Source organism: Labrus mixtus, chromosome 20 (assembly GCF_963584025.1).
Source record: "Labrus mixtus chromosome 20, fLabMix1.1, whole genome shotgun sequence".
NCBI classification, from domain to species: domain Eukaryota; kingdom Metazoa; phylum Chordata; class Actinopteri; order Labriformes; family Labridae; genus Labrus; species Labrus mixtus.
The window spans coordinates 9,380,897-9,399,184 of record NC_083631.1 but is presented as its reverse complement, the minus strand read 5'-3'; the positions used below and the strand labels follow the sequence as shown (position 1 = coordinate 9,399,184).

Genomic DNA, 18,288 nt, shown 5'->3' with positions numbered 1-18,288 from the left:
TTTGGTTGCAGAAATCAGGGGAGGTTAAGTTCAGGGTTATTCATGTGAAGTCTGAGGCCTTTTTTCTTCATGAAAATAAAATCAGAAAGATCCAGTCAGGAAGCTTAAACATGAAAACCAACAGAGAACGAAGAATACAATAATTAACGCTGTTTAATTGTTTATAAGAGGATCAGCACGTGAGGACAGATCTAACTAAAATATCAAATTAATTCCTGTTTAGGCCAAAAAATGTGAATTTCACAAAGAGAAGATTTTTAATTAAATGTTTGCAATGATTCAAATTAAAGTGTTTTCACGTGCACAGATGTTGTTTGATGTTTACAGAAACTGCTTCATGTCAAAGTAAAAACAGCAGCTTGTGAATTATTATTAATAAAACAACTATTTTAATGCAAAACACGCACGTGCTTCATGAATAATGAAGCTTCAATCCGACATTTGATAACGAGGTAACTATTAGTAATCAATGGAGGGAAATTAAACAGTTTGTCGGATTAATTAGACGTAAAGAATAACTCTTATCCTGCGAACTAATGTTTCGTTTCCATTATTATTCAGGTTACCGGTTGTCTGAGTCCCTCGTGCACACGGGATTCCTCTTAATCTGCGTGTTTTCATTCATTTAATGACGTCAGGACCGAATAAAGATAACCTCGATGTAATTATTTAACCGTTTGAGAATCGGACTCACCGAGCTCGATTAAAAAAATAGTCCCAACAAAATATCCCTCATGTGGCGGAGGAGGAGAAGCTGCTGCCGAGCACAGTTCACAAAATGGAGAGAGAGAGAGAGAGAGTGTGTGTGTGTGTGTGTGTGTGTGTGTGTGTGTGTGTGTGTGATGAGAATCAAAACAATAAAACGTGTTTTATCCACTTTTTTATTTACTAAAAGTTCTACCTGAAACGCGCGAGAATTAACGAACTTTAACGAAAACAACGAGAGTTTCTAACACGAAAAGACGATTTTTAGAGACATTTCGCTCTTATGCAACTTGTTTTTAAACTTCCAGTGAAAGTAGGAAGGATAAAACCGAGATTTAGGTCCCGAAAACGGACAGAAAGGTGAAAAAGTATCCCGGAAGTTAACATGGAGCGTTAAATAAACAATCAACTTCCGCTCTTCAGCCTTACTTTTAATTAATGATCAGGATAAAAATCCCGTTTTACAAGGTTTACGTTTGAAAACTTTGAGTTAGAAATCTGTCGTTTAAACGGATTAACTCGCATAAATTAAATGAATGTTAATTAATCTTAACTAAATTCGTTTTTGACTGTTTGTGGTTAAATTAAGAAAAAAGTAACGGTTATAAAATGCTCTCGTTACGTCTCATTCGCAGTTCGGGGCGCTACCGCCACCAAGCGGCCGAGAGGGGGTACTACATCCGGGCCTTCAGCAGAGGGAAGCCGGGGCCTTGAGCTGGTAGGCCTGCAGAGGAGAAAAATAATCAATAATTAAATCAGACAAAACAAAATAAAATCGTTTTAATTCAGTAGATATTTTCAGAAATATTTGTATTCCTGTTTAAAACAGATAAATCTACTTTTTTGAAGAACTCTTTACCTCATGTCTGTTAGTGTAAACTTTATACAAATTAACTAGTAAAACATTTATCACTTAAAAGTATTTTATATTTTAATATGTTGGGATAATTTGTTGGTTTTATTTTGAAACAAAGAAAAGCTGCATTTGTGTTCTGATTTCGACAAACAAATCTAGTTTCCGGTTTGTCTCATAAAGGAGACAGCTGTTGCTAATTAATGTGATTAATATAAATATTATTAACGTCAGAAATAGTAACAAAGCACGAGATTAAGAGAGCGCGTTCACGAACAGCCTCGCGGGTTGAATCCGGGTTACCTCCGGGTACGGATCCGTTTAGGCCCAATTGGAGCCTGACCGAAGAACACATGAATGATTTTTAATCAATAACCGCGACTGATACCGATTAATCGCTCCGCCCACCGACGAGCTGACGTGAATTCATTACAATCCGCATTGGAGTCTCGAGTCGGGGATTACGTCACAGCCGTTAATCGGACCTCCAAAGTGGCGCGCGATCGGCTCATTTATTTAATAAAGAGTTGAATGATGGTGCGCGTTCCCGCCACGTGCACGCAGCTCGATGACGTCTGCACCAACTGAGAGTTTAGACTGACAGGTGAGGACTTTCAGGTGAACATAACAACGCGTGACGTCACTTAACGTAGATTAAGTGTCCCTATGACGTCTAAATTAATCAATCCATCAGTTCTTAAATATCAGACAAAAACAAAACAGCAGACACACGTGTTTATAAACTTAAAGATTAAGTTATTGTGATTGTAGGGAATCAAAATGACGACACGTGATGACGTCAGTGAGAATCGTCAAGGTAATTAAATAATTATAAAACCGTGTCGTGAAATTTAAGAGACACAAACTGTTTTCATAAACTGTTTCCAAAGACCAAAAAAAAGAGGACAAACATTTATTTATTCTACAAGCTAAACTCTTCCACACATTTAGTACATTTATTTGTGTATCTTAAAGATAATTTATAAAACTTTAAGATAAATCTGAGGACAAAAAGGTGATTCCTTTTCTGAATTAATATTTTTGTGTAACCTCAACATTCAATCCCCTCACTGTTCTGTTCTATGTTTCTCTTTGTTTACTTTCTGATAAACCTTCAATGAAGATTTTAAAAGTTAATATAAATAAATATATACATAAGGTGTGATGTCATGATAACCAGATGAGGTCAAATTTACTCAAACAACAAGCATGGGGCTTCACCATTTTAAAACTAGGGCCAGTCTCCTGCTCCACCATGGAGCCTTCTTCTTTTTTTTTTTTTTTTAAAGATTTATTTTTGGGGTTTTAATGGATAGATAGGACAGTGGATAGAGTCGGAAATCAGGGAGAGAGAGAGAGTGGGGAACGACATGCGGGAAGGAGGCCACAGGTGGGAAGTGAGCCCGGGCCGCCCGCTTGAGACGACAGCCTCCATACATGGGGACAGGCGCACTAACCACTGCGCCACTAGCGTCCCCACCATGCAGCCTTCTTTAATAAATAAATAATATTCAATAAGAACTTAATGTAGCTCACCTGGTGTATCTTAACACCCATTTTAACTGTCTTTCACTATTTCAGCTCCTGGTTTTTTTGCTGTTTTTATTCCATCTCAGCTTCAATTTTTCTTTTTAAAATACCTTTTAGCGTCGTCTTGATGCCTCTTTGCTGAAATGTGATGAATGAAATTAAGTCATATTTTTACCCAATAACGTTTTCTTTTTGTCTTAATATGCGCAGTATTTATTATTTCTTTAAGGTTTCTTTTTGGGCTCATTAGAGAGAGGGGACAGAGTCAGAAAGAGAGAGAGAGGGGAACGGCATGCGGGACAGGAGCCAGGGGTCAGAAGGGGGAATAAAGGTCACAACTCCCTCCCACTGGCTCCAGTGAATTCTCCTGATTATATCCTGCTGCGTTCTCACATCAGATCACTCTGACTTTCTGCAGAATAAATACGAGGAGGCTGGAGGAGAAACATTCAGCTGTTTGTGTTCACATTCAGGAGGTTTCTGCGAGTGTGAAAACACGATTGGTGAGTCTCACATCTCGGCTAGGGTTCATCAGAAGGCGTCAACACTTGTGTCTGATTAAGGGACTAAAAAATCATTGAAGTCCCTTAACAACCCAGGAGGTTTAGTTAGAAGAGAAGACAAAGAAGTGACGACAAAAGTTAAACACCTGAGAAGAACTCGTGGATGTTTGTGCCATTCCATTAAAAGATTAAATGATCTATTCTAAATAAGATAAATGGACATGTCGCCCCCTGGTGGCGTTTTTTTTAACACGCAAACGAGTTCAGGCATTGTTGGAACTTTTTAAAGGTCCAATCAGTGAGATGTGTAGTGAGTGAAATGATAAAGTGACCTTACTATATGATCAGACATTAAGGAAACATGTTGAAGTGCTGGCTTCTCTGACAACAATGCAGCAGCCAGTATGTCCTCCTTCTAACTTTAGATTCTGGTCCTGAATGCTCTGGATTTGTTTGGACCAGAGAAGGTAGACGGTTTTCAGGCACCCCCACGGCCGTTTTGGACGCCCCTCGGTTGCCAGATATGAGAGCAGTTATCAGGTCAACAGGTGTTGCAGCGATGGAAGCGGGCAAGAGAAGTGGTTCAGATAGAAGTGATTGTACCCGACCTAAAAAGCCTCTGCATGTTTCTAATAAGCTCCACGAGCAGAAACGTGCTCAAACTAGGATCAATATTGGAGATGTTTTTGAAAAATGGAGAGAGGTTAGAACGCAGAAAGTTTTACAGACCCATGCAGAGCTGGATCAACACTGAAGCTTCAGTGTCCACCACATGGCAACCTGTGTGAGCATCGACTCTAGAGAGGAGAGGGGGAGACAGCTCTCTACGATGTTTAGAATTTGAACCGTCCTGTTACGAGTGGTAAATGTTTCAAAGAGTTAATCACAGCTACCTCAAAAACAAAGTCAATTCATGACTTATTGTTAGTGTATTATTATAATTTTTATGTATTTTTATTTTTTCACTCCCTTTCAAAGAGTGTTTACGTTTGATGTTTAGAATTTGGACTGCAGTACCCATTTTAACCACTAGGTGTCAAGAGTTACATACTGCTCCTTTAAGTCGACTCACCTGTTCTGGAGTTTTTCTCTGAATCTTTCGGTCTTCAACAGCAGTAAGTCTCGTCAGCTGTAGATCTCTACACTTTTCATAACTCTTCTCCAAGCTTCTCTCTACTAGGGAGGCAAATAATCATTACCTTCATTATGAAGTCATGTGCTGAATATTCTCAGAATAAAAATAACTGCTTATAAAACTTCTAAGACAGTCAGTAGCGTCTAAAGAACGAGGTTAAACTGCAAAGAAGAACTTTAGCATGTAAAGGTGAAATTATTGGTTTAGAAATACTTTGAAAAACAATCTTTTGATATCAAACTCAACATGTTGAGGTCAAAGTTTCAGGACGAGCTGGGAGAAGCATTTTAACCTCATTCTCTTGAATAACTTTTATCTAACACTTGGAGATAACATTTTCTGGAGGTTTTTCAGTTTTTCCTTAACATCTCTGAATCAGTGACATCTCAAACCGTGAACAAAAAAAGAAGTCCTCCAGGAGAAAGCAGCAAACCTCGACACCTTTAAATTAAGAAGTTGAAAATAACGTTTGCAATCACTTCTCTTTCCATTAACGCAGCTTTTTCTCACCCTTTAGAATTATGGTGCGTTTCATTTGATCTCGAAAGACAGTAAATCCCAGTTCCCGATCTGATACGTCAGACACACATGGCTACTCCGTGCATCAACAGTAACATTTAATTTTTTTTTTTATTAAATGTTTTTGTGTAATTAAATCAATCACGAGTATCTTTAAGTTCTATCTGTGGATAAGTTGTCATGTTACTTTTGCTGCGTTCATGTGCTCCTCGGTGGTCTCAGTTACAAGTTATATATTTCAGGAAAAGAAAGTTGATGTGCAACACATGAATTAATCATAAGTATGTTAGCATTAATAAAACATATTTAGCCCCCCAGGTGGTGACGATTCTGACGGCAACTTGGCCACCCAATGTTTTTGGTAACTCGAGAAGGCGTTCATGTGCTGGGCTCTACTGGGAAACTAATTTTTCCAATGTGATCAACACCCAGTGAATGCACCATTAGGCCCACAGATTCTCAGGTAGTTTGTGGTTATCATCAGGTGTTAGCCTTATTATGTACAGTCTATGGTATAAGCTAACGAAACAACAGGCACAACTGGGGGCGTCCATGATGCTCGTAAATGAACGCACCATCAGCAGCTTGAAACTGTAAAACTGACGATGAGTTCAAGGACACGTCTTCTTTCGGGTAAAATGAAAATCCGGAGTCTCTTCATGAATTCGACCAAACAAAACCCTGGAGGAGTGCGTGCGTGCGTGCGAGCGGCGGCGGCGGCCCCCCCCATCTGCTCGTCCGTAAGGAAAGCATCACTGATGGTGATGATAATAAAACATTTTATTTGTATAGCACTTTTCTAAATACTCAAAGACACTTTACAAGGAGAGAAAGCAACAATGAAAACATGTCATGAATAAAAATAGAAACAACTTTAAAAAGAGAGATAATACAATGTCAGTAGAACGGTGGGGGTCTCCATGAACACCGTGTTAGCGTAACAGAACTACAAACTGGATCCGTGTTAGGCTGCTGCTGGCCGGTTACAAAACTCGCTTCTTCTTCTCGGGGGGTTTATTGGCTGCGTACGGAAAAGACCTGAACGTGGTCGTCGTGTGTGATGTTTGCTAACAGGAGGATCAATACTGGCGGGGAGTTAAAGAGGTTCAGAGCTGCAGAAAGACTTTATTTCTTCCCTGTGGCGCCCGGAAGTATCCGCGTCCTGGTGCTGCTGCGTGGGTGATGAAGGGTTGACAGCTCCAGACAGAGAGGAGGAGGGAAAGGGGGCGGGGCAACAGGAATAATTATGCAGCACTCGTCTTAAAGTGCTTTAACGTGAGAGGAGCAAAACAGTCAGTGTGGGACAAAAAAGGGGAGGAGCTTTAAACGGTTTGAATCCCAGCCAACAGATTATTAGAACTACAACAACAAGCCACCAGTCAGACGCAGGTGTTTAGAAAAAAGTGAGCTTTCAGTTGTGTGTTAAAAAGACGTTCACCGTCGAGGTCCTTCTTTTGTTTGGAACAGCAGCACTTCAGTCTTCATAACACAGACGCTTCAAAAAGTTCTGCAGAGCGACGGTGGTCCGTGCTGCCCGTGCTCAGAGATCACAGACAGGTGTGTGTGTGTGTGAGCTGAGAGAACGGCTTTCTGAAACAGTCAAGACACCTCCGAACACACGATATACACAAGCTTCATTCTGGAGCACGTGGAGGAAGGGGGGGAGCGTAAAAAAAACTAAACAGAAGAAGAAGATTGTCGTCTTCTTCCAGAAGCCACAAAACGTCGGGGTTATGTTCAGAAACATATCGGACTGAAGGGACGACTTTGTCACATTTATGTTCGGTGCCCTGAACCTGTGAAGGGTTCTTTAATAAAAATAAGTTTTTGTTTCATTTAACAAAAAGAAAAATAAGGAAGGACGGGGGGGGAGACACTATTCGTAACGGGGAGGAAGGATAGATATTTCATAACTAGAGCGGGGAGGAGGGTTAATTCTTAGTGAGGGGACAGACATTTTAACTTATACATGGCATAGATCATACAGGAGGGTCAAGGCAACACATTTTAAACCTAACTACTCAGTTATCAATCTCAACTAGTCCTGCCCCCCCCCCCCCCCCCGGCCCAAACACAACGTCCCAGAGGAGGAGGGGGAGGAGCGTCCAGAGTCCTCCCTCCTCGATGCTGAGGGTGGGGGAGGTGTGTGGGGTTGGACGCGACGTGGAGGGGGGGGGGTTGGCCGGGTCGGCACGGGTCCAGGTGGTCTCATTGATTGTAGAGCGAGCGCTGCTCCCACGGCATGGCCTGGATGGTGCGCGGCACGGGGGAAGGCTTCAGCGTGGGCGCTCCGTTCGGATGGAGGGAGTGGCCGATGGGGTTGATGGTGGTGAGGGGCCGCTGGGGGGCCAGAGAGAAAGTGTCCTGGTGCTTCGGCTGCAGGGGGAGGGGCCGGGGGGGGGGAGGGAGGATGGAAAAGAAGGGGGGGGGAGAAAGGGAAGCGTCAGTGTGACTCCTTGAACAGTTTAATGCATCGATGGAGTTTAGATGGTTTTAAAAAAAAAAGGAGCTTTAGAAAAATAACAAACGAGGACACTTTGAAACAATGCAGAAAGAAACAGTGAAGGTGAGACGCAGAGTTCAGACCAGAGAGGAGGCGGAGCTTCTCCTCACGCAGCTTTAAGTGTGTGAGGAGAAACAACCTGAAAATCTCCTCAGAGATCAAACTGCGGTTGTCATGGTTACTAAAACTTTGATATGATTCTGATAAAAATCTAATCACATTAAAACCGGTTTCAAAAACAGCAAAACATTTTTGTTTTTTTGGGGGTCAGAAAATGCTCAAACATAAAATAATCTGTGCAGATAATTGGCTCCGAGCGGCCCCGTGTCCGGACACCGGACCTTAAATCAGCCCGTTATCTCGAAGTCTGACACCGTGTCCTATCAGCACCTTCAGGTCAAACAGAATCATTTCTTGATTACTTTGAACTTTTGATGCATCGTGATTATTTTAAGAGAAAACTGAGTTTAAATTGGACATGAAGAGATTGTGCAGCTAGAACTAAAAAGCAGAAACGTGAGAAACACAGAGGTGAAATAATGATTTGTGTTAAAGTGAGAAAAGGTGGAGGAAAGTCAGCGGCACAGCCCCAGGTTAGTCGTGTCTCACCAACAGAGAGGCGTCACAGTTCAGTTCAGAGTGAGAGAGAGAGCTCGGCGGCTGATTTCAGTCTGCTGGATTATTTCACAGAGCACAGAGAGCTGCGGCTGTTATTTCTATCAGCTTGCTGGTTAAACGCAGTCACGCACGCGCTGCAGTCCTTCATAAACCAAACAACGATGGATTGAGAGAAAGCAGGTAGAACCTTCTGGAATACATTCATGGGGATAACTGAGGCGGGAAAGACAGAGCTGCAGGGCAAAGTTAAAAACAATTATCCGTCTGGTCGGATACTAACAAAGTTCACAAGAGTCGAGAGTGACGGTCGAGCGTTTGTAACTTCATTGTGAGAAACAGCGGAGACTCGAGTGGCCTCAAGAGAAACGCCTAAAAAAGCAGATGGGCTGTAAAGCAGCTGAAAATCACCAGATTTGTCAAACTGAGAACATGAAGTGTAACAGGAGCGGGAGGAGTGGGGAGTCTTTTTACCGGGATTATGACGGGACAGGATTTCTAAAAAAAAATGTGGTTTGGGATTGGACGGGAATGAAAGACCTCTCCCGTATCAGCCTCTGCTCTCACATCTTTTAGCTCCGACTGCCACAAAAACAAGGCTCTGCTGCCGATAGGATGTCACACACTACAACATCCATGTCTCCAGAAAAAACAGATGCTGAGTTCACACTGATGTCAAGTTTGGTTTTTCGAGTGTTTCCTCCAGGTGCTCAGGTTTTACTTTTACTGTATTTAATATATCTTAACATGAGAGGGTTTCCACAGTGTGTGTATTGTGATGAAGTCTGAGAACTCTTTTTTTTGGTTACTCTTTGACAAAACAAAAATTTATTCCAGCGATATCGTAGAAACGCAGCTTGATGTGTGCCACAAAAAGTTTAGCAAAAGAATTCAGCAAACTGAAACCGAAGGATTTAAGAAGATCGCTCAGATGGCGTCGACCAGGAAACTCTTCAGACTCATGCCTGATCACCTCGCTGTACCGTAACAGCTCAGAGAACAGACATGAGCAGTGAGCGAGTTCCCAGATGGACACTCAAAGAATTGAAGAATATTAGTCCCTCTCTCCTGATGTTAGTACTCAGACAGGGAGGAGGCAGCTAGCCTGCAGGGGGAGCTGACGGCGGTGTGTGTGGGCGGCTCTCTCTCCTACCATGGGGTTGGCGCTCAGCCTAGTGTATCCCGAGCTCATCTCCTTTACCTCAGGCACCAGGGGCTGCAGCAGGGAGTAGGAGGAGGACGGGGTAGAGCCGGAGGAGGAGTGGTGTTTGTTGGAGGACGAGCTCCTCATGCTCTGCTGGCTGCTCTGGGACGACACCGAGCTGGGACGGCCCTGCAGGAAGACACACACACACACACACACACACACACACACACACAAGCTGAACACACACGTTGTCATAACAAGCAGGTTCAAGAAGTCTGCGGGTAAGAGGTCGTAAGGGCTGAGGGAATGTAGCTCCTGTTTTAACCATCATGCATCACTATGGACGTTTTTGCCCATTTGGTCAAATTCTACCTCTTTATCTGGCCATCATTTTGTCTATGTTAGTGCATATGGCACCATTTTTTGTAAGAAAGTCTCTCTCTTTACAAATTGTGGAATGCACCTTTTAATTTTTTTTTAATAGATCAATAGAACACTATCATATATTGAATAATTAATATAATATTGGTTAAATTCCTGATAATTACTCAATATTTGATATTTTTGAGCAGGGCTGAAGTTGTTCAAGAGATTTATGCAAAAAAAAAAAAAAAGGTTCTCAGCTAGCTGGTCGGGACCCAAAAAGTTTTTTTTGAGTGTTAAAAAAAAGCTGTGACAATAAGTCTTTACTGCACTTTTATTTTAAAGGACGTGTGTAGTAAGGTTTATGCATGCTCAGTAGGTGAACTACTGCAATCAGGACTATGTTAATCCTCAGTCGGGGACACCCGAAGAATAATCAGCCATTAGGTTTTTCGTCCTACCTGGTGGGGGTCGGGCACCGGTTGGCCGCCTTGTCCTGGCTGTGACATCGGGGAGACGCAGTGGGAGGGCAGAGCGTCCTGGCCGTGTCCTCCGTGCTGCATCATGGAGTTCGCATTGTTCTGTTGTTGCTGCTGCTGCTGACGGCGAGCGTTGGAGAAATTGCGACGACTGCCGGACTGCACGAGAGGAGGGAGGAGAGAGGAAAAAGAGATTTTGTGATCACACTCCTGTTGTTGTGCTTCATGCAGCATGACGAGAGAGGAGGAGAGGTGACGGATGAGTGTGATGAAATCTTCTCCACGCTGAATCACCGCTCGCTGCGTTAAGTCTGCACACTGACTAACCTCCCTCTCTTTACACCTGTCAGTATGAGTGGATGGAGTGGTCACTTTGTGCACACACACACACACGCATACACTCACACAGACTGTCACCTCCAACATCTACGCCCCTCCCCCGATATCAGCAGACGCTCGCTTTAACAACTCTTTCTTTTATGGCGTTTTCAGGCCAAAATGAAGACGACTTTTCAAACATTCGGATAAAAAACAAAGTCAAAGCAAAGACGTAAACAGACACAAATTGTTGCATCATTTGCAGCAGTTTAAACATTTCAAGTCTTTAGAGAAATGTGCATGATGCTGCATCAGCGTAGAGATTCTCCTGACACCCCGACAGTGCGTCAGAAACGGTTAAAACAAACGCCATTAAAAACACAAGTATTTAAAAGTTTATTTCCTGTCTTTTCTTGCAGACAGGACAGACAAAACGTATGTTCAGACTTCTTATCCCGATGTGGTTATTTAAGTGTCCTCTCAGCCGGTTTATCGTCCTTAAATGTTGCAGCATTCAGACAGATTTCAGACGATTTTAGTGGAGCTCCACAGCTGAAGCAGAACGCCATCAGAGAAATCCTGGAAGGTCATCAAACTGGGACCTGGTACTGCAAACTTGCCGCTGCGAGGCACTGGATTTAATTTGTTGTGAAAGCCAATCAGCATTGAGATTCACTTTGAATGACACACTGTCTTATGAAACAGATGTTCTTGTTTTTTTAAAGCTGCGGTACTTTTCAATACTATCGATCCAGTGTTTCCCACACAGAGAAATCTGTGATACCTGTGCAGGCTTTGGTTTATCAATAAAAATCACCACACAGGAGAGAGAGAGAGAGAAGTCTGCTTTATGTCTCTCCTGTAAGTGCAACATTGTGAGGCCACGTCTTATTTTGAAAAGTGGAGCTTCTCATGCCGTAGTTTTAATATTTTCTGCAGCTTCAGTCAGCGTTGTGATGCGCGTCGTATACCTGAATCCTCTGATGTGATAACAGAATATCTAGAGAAACATTTCAAGATGCGATGAAGTACTTGAGCATCTCAAACTCACCGCTGGTGAATATTTCCAAAACATGCAGTTAACAAAGCTACAGGTTGAGGACAGGCGAGATGTGCCGTTGTGTGTACAAAAAACATGAATCATGTTCAGCATGTTTAAACTTTTTAACGACCAGATTCGCCTGCGAAAAAATATTTTAGAATCAGTACGGGCTGGAGTCGTAGTCCTGGTTGTGACAGAACTCGAAGCCTGAAGTGAAATCAGGAAGTCGGCAGAATTTTATTCCCGCAGCTCGAGTCAGTTTCGCTCTTTAGGGACAAAGCAACATTTTAGGGATGAAGTTAAAAGGAGATTTCCTCCTTTAGCCTGGAGTTTTTTTTGTGCAAACGAGATGAGATATCGTGGTCAGATTCCATCGATAGTTTGTTTACACTTCTATGTTTGTGTCACGATAACGCCGCCCGCCACATTAAACCAGTTTGAACCTTCAGATCGATCAGACGTCGACCTGTTTTGGGGATTCGGCTCCTCTAAAGCTCCTGTTTATATTCATCCTCACTCACAGCTACAGCTCAGTCTGCTGACTCCACCTCACAAACACCAACACACACGGAGACATGCTCACTCACGCTCACACCAACCTGGTTTTTGGCCGCGGCGCTGCAGCGGTGCTGGGCCAGGTCCAGCATGGTTCTGTAGCTCTTAAAGCAGGACGGGCAGTTGAACCGGTTCTTATTAAACCAAACCCCACACACACATACACACACGCACAGACACACACACACATAAATTTGGATTACTACACTTGTGAGGAAAATCCACTGAAGTGTTTTCATTCCCTGACCCTGTCCCTAAACTGAGCCTAACCCTGGTCTAACCCTGACTGCACAGCATGCGTTCTCTACGGGAGGGTGTGAGGCTGCTGCTGGAGAGAGGACACGGTTACAAAATGTTACATGCACGCAAATAATACACAAAAAGTCTTAGCACACATGTATTAATATAAACACACACAGCAGGTCTAAGAGACTAAAGCGCCCCCGTCTTCCTCGTGGTGATAGAAAACGAGCTACAGACCAGGCGAGCCGTGTGCTGCAGCATCAGAGCGTCTAACATTTACCTGAACACTAAGGTTTAAAATGCTGCAGTTGTAACGTTCTCCACCTCCTGCAGGCTGAAGAACATCACCTACAGTCAGTAACTGACAATTTCCACATAGTCCATGAGTTCAGTCAGCGCACGTCCTGCCCCACTGGGTCCATTTCTGCAGCGTGAGCGCAGCCATGAGCAGCTGTGCAACTCACACTTTCACGAGATCACAGGAGAACTACAAGATCACGCGGGAATAAAGAGAACAACATGTAGCTCACACGGTGCCTGTTTTTAAGTTATGTTGATAAAGTGATGAAACAAACGATCAGGAGTCCGGATATTGTATTTTATTTTGAAATTGACCGGACGCTCTGCGCTGTTCTATTCTCTGTAGCCATTTTAACATATGCCCTCCGGATAATATCTAGATATTTACAGGAGGATTTCGCCGGAGATTCTCCCGAACTAGCCGTTCACATATGCTCCTCACAGCGGGGGACTTTCCCTGTCAGAGGGGAGGGCACGCGGGGGATTTCCCAATATAAGACGTGACGTAAATAAACAACGCGGAAGTAGCGGCCGTAGCAACAGAGTCCGCTACACGACGTTATAATGAGAATATTTGCCTTTATATCAATGCTATATGTAATCCAATGGAATGACAACATCCACAAAAGAGCGGAGAACAACATACTGACGAACAGAAAACATTATGCAGCCGTTTAATTACGTGCACGGAGATCGTAGTGGTCGCGGGCAGACACTTTAGCCCGTAACTGTATATAAACGTCATTCTCTTTTCATTGGCTGAAATTGAAATCTCCGGAGAATATCCTGCTGCATTCTCACATCAGCTCCTCCGGATTATCTGCGGAAAAAATACTAGGGGTCTGGCAGGATAAACTCCGGGTAATATCGGAGTAAAAAATTCGGCTGTTGCGTTCACACATACAGCTCCTCCTGGAAATCTCCGGAGTTTTTCAGGAGATTTCCGTATGTGTGAAAAGGGTTTGTCTTTGCATAAGGCTCCATCAAAAATACACTTGTATTAGTGGCAGCTAACAGCACCGTATCATGCGGCTCTGACGGACCGCAGCGGAAATTGACAGTGACACCTCCTGTGTGAAAGCAGCAATGTGTCAGAGCTGAAGACACAGGGTGCTGCACGCTGGCACTGTAGAGCCTCCAACAATGAGGCTGCAGAGTGAAGCCACTGAGAGCTCTTTAGACTCGAGATTTGATTACAGCCTGGTGTTTAAAGGAGCACTAAAGTGGCTGCAGTCGTGGAGGACAACTTTGTCGTTCATTCATAACAAGAGATGCCACTACGAGAGGTTTAGGTACTCCACTTTGATGCACTAGTGACATCTCCTGGTGTGAAAGGAGGAGAACTGGGCCAAATGTCAAGTCCTTCCTAGAAACTCTAACCCCAGATTTTTAGAGTTCCCTTGACTGGAGTGTCCCTTCAGACACAGATATGCGAGGGGGAGACTTTGAAATATTAATCTGGGAACTGCACACTGCTTACATTTTCATACATGCAACATAAAGGTAACCGCTCTGTCTTTGCAAATGATCAGTTTAACCCAGCTGGTATTCTGAAAAAACTTTTGCATTTACATTAAGCAAATGATATTCCACTAGATTCTTTAACGTTTGCAACTTTCCTGTTTTGTTTTCATATCAAACCAAACTGAAAGCTCAGAACGCGGCACCTGAAGAGCTGCCGAATGAAGTTACAGACACGCACACGTTTTATGTGAAACTTGCTGCCGTTACTGAGACGATCTGTTTTATTTACGAGGGGATAGACGTCTGTAGATCTTTCAGGTCTCTGTAATAAATCATGTTAAAAAAAGAACACTAAAAGGGTAATTTGGATTCTCTATAAACAAAGTTCAAAGCCGGCTGGTCCGTAGTGTTTTCCTGCATTTCTAAGAGCCCGATCATGAGGAGAAAAGCATCGCTAGCAACCCCCTCGTTCTCCTCTGGTACAGCGTGCTTACCGGGTGTTTCTTTTCCGATAACATGCACGGACCCCCCCCTTTTTCCCCACACATATTTATTAACAGGTTCTAGCGCAGCCTGACACACCCTCCACTGTCTTCACAGCGCACACTGGCTCACCTGGCTGGTCGAGGCGGCGGTGCAGCGGTGCTGGGCGAGCTCCAGCATGGTCCTGTAGCTCTTGCAGCAGGAGGGACAGTCGAAGCGGTTGGGTCCGTCGTCGTGGATCCTCTGGTGGTTACGGAGGTACCGGGCCAGGCGGAAGGCCTTCCCACACAGGTCACACATGTAACGCTTCTGACCGTGGATTCTCATGTGGTTACGCAGGGACATGTAGTTGGTGTAGGGCTTGCTACAAAAGTCACACCTGGGTTTGGGACGGGAAAATATCGCAAACGTTAAAAAGGGATTAACGATATCAGAGACATTTATATCCTGATTCAAAAACATTCAGACATTTACAGTCGATTACAACACGCAGGAAAATATAAATGATTTGTGTTCAATGTCTCGACCTGAAGTCTCCGGTCTTGTGGGTGAGCTTGTGGTTGAGCAGGGAGCTGGCGTGCTTGTAAGCACAGGTGCACAGATCGCACACGTACGGCCTCTCGTCAGACTCCATGTCGTCTGATGCCGACGTCGGCGGCGCTGGTGCGGGCGCTCTGGACTCAATGGAGAGACTGGAGCTGGAGAGAGACGCCGAAGAGAGGCTGGAGCTGGAGAGGGCGGCGGAGGAAGACGGGAGCTGATCGCACCAACTGATGGTCGAACTCGGCTGTCACAGACAAAAGAAAACAATTATCACCGAGTCCCAAAACGTGCAGAATTAACACAGACACTTTTCTTGATGACATGAATAAAACGATGCAGCATTTCATTAAATAACTAACAGGTAAACTTCCTTCTTTTAACCTCTGCTGAGGTGATTAAACTTGTGTTGTACGGTGCAAGTTCAAATTCAAACTGAAACGTTAAATATGGATCAACACTGGTGAGTGAAACACAAGCCTCTCTCCTGAAAAACACTTCAAGAAAAGAGGAAAGCAACTTGTTTCTGTGAGGCAGCTCAGCACCACGGACAACAACTCTGTCCACATAAACCTGCCGAGCCTCAAACTGAAACCAAAAAGCGAGCATAAATCAACCAGACCTGAACGGTTCCTGCTAAATGTACGAGCATTTTGTTATGTTTTCTTGCCGCAGCTTATGAACTACATGGCTACACTCTGCTTCATTCCTTGGAGCAGTGGGACTGAGAGCAACAGGTGACATGCAGAGACAAAAAATGAACATAAATCAAATAAGAAAATAATCAAACCCAGTCTGAGCTGAAACTTTACCGCATTGCCCTGAATCAACGTGCGCCTGAATAAACAGAAGCTCGACAGATTAAAAACATCACTAAAAACTGTGCAAACTGTACACAGGAAGAGGTTTGACCGCAGCTAAAGATTAATCCACATTAAAGAAGCATAACATCGTCAGCTTCTGGAAAATGAATGAATACGTCTGTATGTATGTTTCCCTCCTAATTGTTACAGGTGGTGTTGAAGTAAACTGCGCATTGTAATGCATCAATAATATTTTTTCGATTACTTTGTTATTTTCAATCATAATTAATTTTGTTGTTGTTACGTGTTAGAAGAAACAAAGAAGAAAGCAGCAACACCTGTGAGGTTTTCAAATTAAATCTTTTAGTGCAAGAGTTGTTGCTTTGGTCGTATAGAGGGAGGAGCTCCATCTCCTGTTGTCATGGAGACGATCTGTGGACACTCCTTATAGTGCGGTCTGAACGTCTTCAAAGTGAGACTGTGCGAGCCGAGGATGTTTAAAGCGCCCAAAGATCTTTCTTGATCGATGATGTGGATCGCTGCCATCAGTCCAACAAGATGTGATATGTTAATTACGTCAATATCGGACCTGATATCGACATTAGATCGTATCTATCCCGTCTCTAATTGAAAGCATTAAGTTTTGAGTGAGTACATAAACTGTTCCCCTGTGATGTGTGTCCTTCAGGTTACAGAAAACAAATGAATGATCAATGGTGTTAATTATGATTGTTTACATGCAGACAGTGTACGAGGACTAAAGCAGAGACGTCAGGTGATTGACAGGTGGACTCCTCATAATTTAACCACAGTTTTGGAGAGAGAGTGAGAGGGTTAGCAGAGATCCCTGAATGAACACCAAGTGGCTGTTAAATTAACTTGTGACAGCTAAAGATAAGATGAACTTAAAATATCAAACATATAGATTAATGTGTGTGTGTCCTGTGTAGATAATCTGAGAGAGGCCATGAATGAAGCTCACAGTCTGGCACCACAAAGAGGTCTTTCAAAGTCCTCCGCGGGGCGTCTTCCGCTCCCGTTTCCTGTGGGACAGCCTGCTCATGTTTACTTTGCGCTGTTCGCTAACAATATTACAGACCTTACGCTTTTAATATTCACCTTAAGCTGCTCAAATTCACCCTTTAACAGGTAAATTATCCCGTGCAGTCTTCTCTTATAAGTTGAACTCACAGCTCTCCCCTGAAATAAACCGCTGCTGCTCCGCGCTGCTTGTTTTGCGGAGCTCAGCTGTGTTGTTAGCGTTAGCATTAGCTCCGCGCTGCTAAGCTACATTTATATATTTTACTCAGTATTATGCGTCTCCTCACAAAGCAATTACACTACAATTGTAAACACGTCCAAGCTCACTGAACTTTTCACATACGGCGACTTGGACGTACTTTAAAGGAGCTAACAGCATTAGCCACTTAGCTTTGTAGCTAAAAGACAAACTAGGCCGTGAGCCTCTCAGCATGACGGTGGGAGCGTTAGCATGAAGCTAACGGAGACTGTGTATTTACCGCTCTTTCAGATTACTCTGCGTCACTAAACTGAGTGTTCTTCAGCCATTTAACAACCCTTTGTAAATTATGACACTTTTCCAAAAGTACAGCTGGTAAAATGTTGGTGTAAGAGGCTTTTTGTGTTGCCGTATGTCGGCTAGCTTTAAGGTCTTTCTTACTCCGGAGTCGTTGGGATCCTTTTTCCAGAACAATTGGGAGCAGTGGCCGAAAGTCTCCGTCGATGTCACATAGTTCACTCCGTTTCTGTCCTGAAAGTCTCCGTGTGTGCTGCCGGTGTTTGTCCTGGCGTACATCGTCGGTTTTCAGATTCTAAGACTATTTTTTTTCTGGCTGAAAAAAGAAATAGGGCCGCTTTGTAAGGATCTCCTTCCGAAAAGAAAAATATTTCTTCAGTGAAATGAGCGTTTTGGCGGCGGACATATCGGAGCACACAGATCGTTACCGCCTCCTGCTGGACCGGAGTGTAACTGCAGCGATCGTTGACAAGGAAAATGCTCTACTGTCCCCTTAATGTTTTAAGAAATAAAGTTAAATCCAACACTGTAAAACAATAAACACTAATAGAAATCATACTCCTACTGGACCTAATAATACATATAATAACAATATAGTAGGCCTATAACAGAAGCCCTAAGAAACCCGATTCTTATTTTGCTCTGTTTGAC

At 43.4% G+C, this 18,288-nt stretch overlaps 1 protein-coding gene and 2 long non-coding RNA genes across 5 annotated transcripts in view; 1 reads left to right on the top strand and 2 right to left on the bottom strand.

Annotated features, from left to right (window-relative positions):
* The window catches only part of LOC132953976 (uncharacterized), a 199,845-nt gene that overhangs the window by 90,506 nt on the left and 91,051 nt on the right, over window positions 1–18,288 (top strand). The gene's annotated exons all lie outside the window — the stretch shown is intronic.
* LOC132995271 (uncharacterized) overlaps window positions 1–18,288 on the bottom strand; it is a 41,399-nt gene that overhangs the window by 5,750 nt on the left and 17,361 nt on the right. The window lies entirely within an intron of this gene.
* On the bottom strand, window positions 6,005–18,015 carry LOC132995622 (zinc finger protein 646-like). Of its 3 annotated transcripts, none has more exons than XM_061065672.1 (7): window positions 17,782–18,015; window positions 15,285–15,544; window positions 14,890–15,136; window positions 12,312–12,401; window positions 10,335–10,511; window positions 9,565–9,696; window positions 6,005–7,621 (listed from the first exon to the last, which is right to left on the bottom strand). In XM_061065672.1, exons 1-7 carry the CDS (start codon window positions 17,914–17,916, stop codon window positions 7,454–7,456), a joined length of 1,209 nt encoding a protein of 402 aa, XP_060921655.1. In that variant the 5' UTR covers window positions 17,917–18,015; the 3' UTR covers window positions 6,005–7,453. The 3 variants fall into 3 exon arrangements, with proteins under 3 accessions (XP_060921655.1, XP_060921654.1, XP_060921656.1); XM_061065671.1 differs by having other exon boundaries at window positions 9,517–9,696; window positions 17,782–18,014; XM_061065673.1 differs by lacking the exon at window positions 12,312–12,401 and having other exon boundaries at window positions 9,517–9,696; window positions 17,782–18,013.

What these genes read in the sequence shown, in the direction of transcription:
- LOC132995622 (XM_061065671.1), bottom strand. Translation starts at nt 17,916, where the DNA reads ATGTACGCCAGGACAAACACCGGCAGCACACACGGAGACTTTCAGGAC. An exon ending in CACAAGACCGGAGACTTCAG is followed by an intron (nt 15,137 to 15,284) that starts GTCGAGACATTG and finishes TCCCAAACCCAG; the next exon opens with GTGTGACTTTTGTAGCAAGC. An exon ending in CCGCCGCCTCGACCAGCCAG is followed by an intron (nt 12,402 to 14,889) that starts GTGAGCCAGTGT and finishes TGGTTTAATAAG; the next exon opens with AACCGGTTCAACTGCCCGTC.